This window comes from Rhinopithecus bieti, unplaced genomic scaffold (assembly GCF_001698545.2).
Source record: "Rhinopithecus bieti isolate Rb0 unplaced genomic scaffold, ASM169854v2 scaffold_36410, whole genome shotgun sequence".
In the NCBI taxonomy this organism is placed as follows: Eukaryota; Metazoa; Chordata; class Mammalia; order Primates; family Cercopithecidae; genus Rhinopithecus; species Rhinopithecus bieti.
The window spans coordinates 1170977-1179623 of record NW_016816076.1 but is presented as its reverse complement, the minus strand read 5'-3'; the positions used below and the strand labels follow the sequence as shown (position 1 = coordinate 1179623).

The following is an 8647-nucleotide window of genomic DNA, read 5'->3' as shown; positions in this document are numbered from 1 at the left end:
ATTTTTTTTTTTTTTTAAGAAAAAAATGAAAATTCAAAAGAAATGGTCAGTAAACAATCTTAGAAAGATTAAAGCCAAAAAATGTTCAACCTTAGTAGTGACAAAATAAATTTGTAATCAGATATTTGGTTAGAATTTTTAAAACTGCTCACATATATAGTGTTGCTAATATGAGTAAGATGGACATATACTTCTGGCAGGAATATAAACTGAAGAGCAATTGGCAATAACTACCAAAAGGTTTAAAATATGCATATCCTATCTCTAACACATTCTGCTTCTAGTAATTTCTTAAAGAAATAATATATACAAAAAGATATATAGTCATCCCTCAGTATCTGTGGGGTACTAGTTCCAGGACTCCCAGAGATACTCAAATCCATGCACACTCACGTCCCTGATACAAATGGTGTAGTATTTGCATACAGCCTATGCACATACTCCATATACTTTGAATCATCCCTAGATTACTAGTAATAACTAATAAAACGCTATGGAAATAGTTGTTGTATTGTGTATAGAATACTGACAAGAAAAATGTCTGTATGTATTCAGTACAGATGAAATTTTTTTCCCAATTATTTTTGAATCTACAGATGTGAAACCCATGGATATGGGGGGCTGACTGTACATAGAAGAAAGCTAATGGAAGCACTGTTGATAAAAACAAACTTTAGAAAATAAATAAATTTCACTAAGGATTGATCAAATAAATGGTGGTCATTAACGTACAATGATGTAGGCTTACTTTTACTGAGAATATATTAGAGATGTTAAACCAGAAAAGATTGTTATAAAGGCACAATTCTATTAATGAAATTTTACACCCTCCGAACATGTATATAAATCATATACACACATGGTATGCAGGCAGCATTAGTGTATATGCCGAAACTCTGGAAGGTAATACGAAATTGCTAATCATCTATTATCTCTGACAGGTGACAATATCTTGATTATTTATGGAAGTTCTTGCATCGTGTATTTTTAAAATACAAATAAAATTATTTTCATTTTAGAAAAAAATGAGTAACAAATATAAGTTGTTTAATTAAAATTTACCTGGGCTACATTTTTTGTTTCTATCCACATAATGGCAGCTTTTCAATGAAACATAAAATATCACGTATCGTCACTGAAGTTAAAAACAACTAGAATCAGAAAAAGCTGTCATCCCATAGGAAAAATGGGAGTCTTACTTATAAAGATCCTGGGTTCAATTTGTAATAGCAAAATCAGAAAATATTTCAGCTGACTTTCCAATTTAGTGCTATGATTAGAACATCTTCATAGCTATACAAAAAAAAAGGTGTCAATATGGTGGTTAAAAACATTAAATACAGAAATCCTATCTACCAAAAGATATAAAAAATTTACCACGATTTCAGCTGAACCATTCACAAAAGGGAATTCAAGTGTTCTAACTTTCCCGATAAAGAGTGGGGTATCAGTATCTTCCTCATTAGAGCCTTTAATGGTGGCTATTATAGTGCCAACCAAATCAATTCCAGTATGGTTGTTGTAGTCATCCTTAAAACAAAAAATGGAAAACAATCAGAGAAAATGATCAGAAGAGTAAACCCAGAGAAGAGCATGTACAAATCAGAAACAAGACATAGAGCCCCCAACATTAAATTATCTGTATCTTTCTTAATCTAAGCACAGAATTCAGTTCTAAGTTTGAGCGTTCCACAGGCAAGAAATAGTTCCAGAAACTATAAAAGAACAAGAGACTTCCACCTAATACAACAGTTCCTACCTTACTAAATTACAGACTCCCATTTTAAAATATCACCTTTTCATATACATTTAGCACCTACTGATGTGAAAAGTAATTAATAAAAAGTTATTATAAACTTGTAGTGACTTTATTTTATTAACACCAGCAGCATCTGTATACATTTGAAAACCAATAGGCCTATATGTGTTTCACACAATGTTTGGTGCTTATATGAGATTCAAAGACCCTTGGAGTAATTCTATGGCACTGTTGACCCCAACAAGATGTTTTGGGAAAAGAGGAGATGTCTGGGGAAGAATAGCCAATCATCTAAAACAGGAAAATAAACTGGAAGTAGGTAAGTATCCCACCAACCAAATTTTCCATACAGGTGCAGTCCCACTACTGTGTTTTACATGTTTTGTTAGTATTTTGACAGCTGTGTTGCTGCTTACGCTTCATGAAATCAGCAGCCTTGGAGGAGCTCTGATTTTCTTTCTTAAATATGAGCAGTCATCAGAGCAGATCACTTCAAAACAAAACAAAACAAAACTTATGTCCTTCTGTCCCCTCAGTGAACTGGACATTGAAGAGTCAATACAGTTCACACTCATTCGTGATATATACACGAAAAAGGTGAGTAAAGGTATGTATTAGGAAAGGTAGCAGCTGGGTGTGGTGGTTCACAGCTATAATCCCAGCACTTTGGAAGACTGAGGCAGGAGAATAACATGAGGTCGGGATTTCAAGACCAGCCTGGGCAACAAGGCAAAACCCCACAGAAAAAAATTTAAAACTAGCCAGGTGTGGTGCTATGCAACTGTGGTCCCAGCTTCCCAGGCGGCTGAGGTGGGAGGATTGCTTGAGGCTGCAGTGTGCTATGATTGTGCCACGGCACTCTAGACTGGGTGACAGAACAAGACCCTGTCTCAAAAAAAAAGGTAGGCAGATTGAGATTTCTGCATTTTGAGTCAGTTCTGCTTAGTATATCTGAATTCATTTTATGTATAATGTTATATATTCTCTATTTGTATTCAAATACAAAGATATTTACAAATATTTACATCTGCACAAGTTTTCTCTATAACCTTAATCGGAGTAATTGACAGAATCCACAAAAATAATTTTGTACCCTAAAATCAAAGATAATTTTTCTTGTTACCCTTTGTAGTTTTGGAAGAAAATAAACATTACCGTGATACTAAGATGTAGATCTCTGACCAAGGTCCTACTGGCAACTGAGCGAACATTAGAAACAGCTGGTGTAGGTGGTTTAATTTTAGGTACTAACTTCACAGGTTGATTAGGCAGGACTTCAACTATAACCTTAAAAAAATAAAAGAGACATTCTGATTAACAATATATTGATGCTTTAGTATTTAAGAGGAAGGGAAGACATAACAATGGCACATACTAAATAAAATTAAATGTTACCTTCTAAAATTTATTTCTATTAATCTTTTAAAAGTAATCAATTTGCTTTTAAAATTCAGCATAAAAGTTAGGTCAGGTTAATTTTTGGATGTTTACAGCCATCTCTAAGAACAAACTTAGAGGTATTAAAAAACATAGGTAATTAAAAAAATTAGTATATCAACAGTTGTTTGTTTGTTTTTTTGAGACAGAGTCTCACTCTGACACCCAGGCTGGACTGCCATGGCCGTGATCTCTGCCCACTGCAACCTCCACCTCCAAGGTTCAAGCGATTCTCCCGCCTCAGCTTCCTGAACAGCTGGGACTACAGGAGTGCGCCCACCACGCCCAGCTGATTTTTGTATTTTTAGCAGAGGCGGGGTTTCACCCTATTGGCCAGTCTGGTCTCGAACTCCTGACTTCAAGTGATCTGCCCGCCTCAGCCTCCCAAAGTGCTGGGATTATAGGCGTGAGCCACTGTACCCAGCCTATACCAACAGTATTAAATGTAGATGATGTATATTTAAACTACCTTGAATATCACTATCCAGAATCCTAATAACTGAAATACTATTTATTTTAATTTCTAACTTTTATTATTCTAAAAATTTTATCTTAGATTCAGGGGGTGTATGTGCAAGTGTGTTACATGAGTATTATTGCAGGATGCTGAGGTTTGGGCTTCTAATGATCCCGTCACCCAAGTAGCAAACACAGTACCTAATAGGTATTTTTTCAACTCTTGCCCACCTCCCTCTCTCCCCCTCTTTTGCAATCCCCAGCATTCACTGTTCCCATCTTTGTGTCCGTGTGTACCCAATGTTTAGCTCCCACTTGTAAGGGAGAACATGCAGTACTTGGTTTTCGGTTTCTTAGTTAATTTACTTAGGATAATGGCCTCTATCCACATCCATGTTGCTGCAAAGGACATAATTTCGCTCTCTGTTATGGCTATGTGAAATGTTACTAATATTTTCCATGCATGGTTGATATGAGCAACTTTATGACACTACACACTAAAATGCTGAGTCTTTGATATAAAGAGAAATGGAAATGTGACTCCTGTAACAGGTCAAATTATTGGACAAATTTAAACATTCTATACTAATTTTCCTGAAAATTGAATTATTTTTATATTTCACATCCAATAATCACTTTTAAACAAAATATTTCATTCATAAACTAAATGAGAAAACATGAAGCTATTTCATTTAATGCAGAACCAAGGGGAAAAAAAAGAAAACGTAAAACTAACTGTGGTATATTAAAAAAGTAAGCAAACCTGTTCACTGTTGAGAATATTTGTTTTATCCATCATAAAACCAAACTGGATACAATATGTCCCCACTTTATTAGGAATTACTTTATCCCTAAATTTAAAAGAAAGTTAAGATTACTGACAAAGTTTGTATAGAGGGGGAAGGAATTCAAAGAGTCAACATTTCTGTTCTTTCCACAAAAATAAATGAGTAGGAAGAATAGAACTACTAACACTATACTGACCTTCATTCATTCAACAAATATTTCTTGCTAATTCCGAGGTTCCTCTTACCTGTACATTCTTTTACAAAACATCCAGAACAAAAGTGCTGGATATGGTAAAAATTGAAAGAACAGGAATATGAAGTTGAGAAAGCAGTAAATACATCACAAATGCTGATATGTCAAGTAAATTTTGCTTCATTTCTACTTTATAAATTTCTAAGCGACAGTTTTGTATTTCAAAATTATAGAACATCCTGCTGCTCTTCTATGTAACTTTATTTCCATTCAAGTACTATTTGAAATATTTATGTATACAAGGCATTTACTGTGAATCAATCATCAATAACGAACTCAGTGCCTAAGAAGAGGTACACTTATTAACCTATTTTGGTCACACTTTACCACAATGAAAACATGAATAATATTCTACAATATGTGCGACGTGGCTCATGATCCCTAGGGTAGCTTTTGCATGTCATTCATATTCTCAAAATACCGGCTCAATGCAGTACAAAGCACAGGTTTTGAATACGTACTTCAATTCAAATCCCGGCACTGTAACATCTATGCAACCTTGAAGAAAATTATTTAACCTTTCTCTATATTGTTTTCTCTGAGATGGTAATTCCTAAGAAAGTTATACTGAAAATTTAAACAAGGCTGGGCGCAGTGGCTCATTCCTGTAATCCCAGCAATTTGGGAGGCTGAGGCAGGCGGATCACTTGAGGTCAGGAGTTCGAGACCAGCCTGGCCAACATGGCGAAACCCCATCTCTACTATTAATACAAAAATGAGCCAGGCGTGGTGGTGCATGCCTGTAGTCCCAGCTATTCAGGAGGCTGAGGCAGGAGAATCACTTGAACCCGGAAGGCAGAGGTTGCCGTGAGCCGACATCACGCCACTGCACTCCAGCCTGGGTGACAGAGTCAGACTCTACCTCCAAAAAGAAAGAAAACAGATTTCTGCTTCCAAATGGCAGGCCAACCCTTCATGATGAAAACAGCTGTACAAAAAAAAAAAAATTGCTTGAAAATGTTCAAGAGTTAACAAGCTGAAGTAAAAAATAACTTAGTAGAATATAAGATAGAATGGAGGCCCTGCGAGATGAATTTCACATTTAAGGATGCTTTAGTCCTGGGAGTAAATTCTAGCAGTACAGGTAAACCTAAAGCAGACCAGCTTGCAAAAGAAATGCAACTTGGCTTTTAATCATGTCAATCTCTGAAACTGAACTGAAGTGGTAATAGATGGGTAGTGGCCCAGACAATGGACAGAAGCAAATGTAACATACTCTTATCCTACATATCTAATTATTTCTATAAATATTCATAAATAAAACGTCTAGTACAGCAATAACAGAATCACCAGATACATGAAGGACAGAACTAGAATGAAAACCAACAGAAACCAAGAGAAAATCACAACAGACCTAAAGGAACTCTAGGCAGACTTTAATACACAGATTAACTGAAAATGTCAAACAGAAATTGGCAACTGAAGGAGGGATTTAACAGAAAATTAGATGTCACTGAAGAGAGAATTAGTTAACTGAAGATAGTTCAAAGTAATCATCTAGAAGGAAGAGAGGCAAAAGAATGGTAAAATTTTTTAAAACTGAAGACCACGAAATCAAAGCCCATGAAAACCAAGCAGGATGTAAAAAAGAAATCCACACAGACATATAGTAAAACTGTTGGGCAGGGGAAGGGGTGGGGGCAGGGGAGAAAACAACCACAAAATAACCAAAGGAGGGAAAATACATTTTTATTTTAAACAATAATGAGACTGACAACATAATGATGAGAAGAGAGTGAAGGATGGCGGTAAGAAATTGCTGACCTTGAATACCATATGCAGTAAAAATGTCCTTCAAGTATGAAGGTGGAATAAAGATATTTTCAGGTAAAAATAACATATATACATCACCAACAGACATACTGAAGGAACTTCCTAAGATGGAAAACAATACCAGATGAAAGCCTTGAGTTAAAGATTAACATAAAGGATAAATGAATAAATCTAAATAAACACTGATTATAAGCGATAAAAATGATGCCTTGATAGGTTTAATATGCACAACAAAAAAGGCATGTAAACTGGGAGAAGGGAATGGAAGTAAACGTTCTAAGATCCATGCACTGCTCAAGAAGGTAAAAAAATACAAATTATTACTAGATATTGCTATGTCAAGTATACATGTTACAAATCTCTAAGGAAATCACTTGGAGAACAATGAAAGATGGTATAACTACCAGAAAATGACTATTAGAAACAATATATCAAAAAGAAAGAAAACAGGAAAGAGAAGGGAAAAAAGAGTTGGATCACACAGAAAACAAAACAGATCTAAAACCAAGTAAATTGGTATATGTAAGACCTAAACTTTCGATGAGAAGACAAAGATTATCAGGAAAAAAATCCAATAATGCAATTTACAAAAGATACACTTAAAAGAATATATATATATATGCAAACACTAACTCTCATGATTCCCAAAGTGGCTTTTGCATGTCATTCACAGAGAAAGTTGGTATACTGTTACCAAAGTAAACTTTAAGGCAAAAAACATTACTAGAGAAAAAGAATACTTCATAATAATAAAAGGTTTAATTTGCAAGAAAAATATAATAATTAAGTCTGTATGTACCTAATAACAAAGCCTCAAAATACGTATTTTTTCTCTTATGTAAACTAAGAGAAAAAACAGACAAACCTTCATTCATACTTGGAGATTTACTACACTGCTAGGTAAAACAGACAAAAAAATATAAACGATATAGAACACTGTACCTCAAATGCAAAAATCACATTATCATCTAGTATATTTGGAACATATGCAAAAACTGACTGTATACCCAGCACAAAAACAAATAACAATTTCAAAGGATTGAAATCATACAGGGTAGACTAAATTTCACAATTCAGTAAACATCTGAATAAGCCATGGGTCAAAGGATGAAATCACAATGAAAATTAGAAAATATTTTAATCCAAGGCTGGGCTCAGTGGCTCATGCCTGTAATCAGCACTTTGGGAAGCTGCAGTGGGAGGACCGCTTGAGACCAAGAGTTTGAGACCAACCTGAGCAACATAGTGAGGCCCTCATATCTACCAAATTAAAAAAAAAAAAAAAAAACTTAGCTGGGTGTGGTGGTATACACATCTGCAGTCCTAGCTACTAAGGAGGCTAAGGTGGAAGGATTGCTTGAATTCAGGAATTCAAGCCTGTAGTGAGTTATCATCATACCATGGCCCTCCAGCCAGAATGAAAGAGCAAGACTCTGGTTCAAAAAAAGAAAAAACAATTTTTGACCCAAATACTAATAAAAATAAAATATATAAAACTTGTGAATGCTATTAAAGCTATGCTTAGAAATGTACAGCTCTACATGCATATACACATATACATGTCGTGTGTGTGTGACCAAAATAAATGAGCTAAAAAACCTTCTCAAGCAGTTTTAATAAAAGAACAAATGAAATGCAAAGGAATTAAATGAAATTAAATAATAAAACATATAAATATATTTTAAAAGCCCAAAGTTTGTTCTTTAAAAGATCTAAAAAATTGAAATCTCTTACTAAGATTAATCAAGCCACAAAGAGAGTACAAATAGTGTCAAGAATGAGAGATCACACATCTCACAGAAAATAAACAGAACAGTAAGAAGAACAAATCTGAAAATTTAGATAAAATTGACAGTCTGATAGCCAGGCGTGGTGGTGCACGCCTGTAGTTCCAGCTACTTGGGAGGCTGAGGCAGAAGAATCACTTGAACAGGGAGGTGGAGGTTGCAGCGAGCTGAGATCATGCCACTGCACTCCAGCCTGGGAACAGAGTGAGACTCTGTTTCAAAAAGAAAAAAAAAAGAATATAGTTTGACAATTACAAGATATCAAAACTGAGCAAGAGACAGGAAATACAAATAGTTCTGTAACTTCTGAATTTGAACAAACTGAATCCATAACTAAAATCTTTCCCCCACAAAAACACCAGGCTCAGATGGCTTCACTGATGAATCTATCACC

General features: G+C 34.9%; 1 protein-coding gene across 1 annotated transcript in view; it reads right to left on the bottom strand.

Annotated features, from left to right (window-relative positions):
- Window positions 1-8647, bottom strand: part of SMCHD1 (structural maintenance of chromosomes flexible hinge domain containing 1) — a 158542-nt gene that overhangs the window by 41816 nt on the left and 108079 nt on the right. Inside the window, 3 exon segments of the mRNA XM_017854308.1 lie at window positions 1378-1530; window positions 2915-3046; window positions 4416-4503. Of these exon segments, the coding sequence (XP_017709797.1) occupies window positions 1378-1530; window positions 2915-3046; window positions 4416-4503 (373 nt within the window).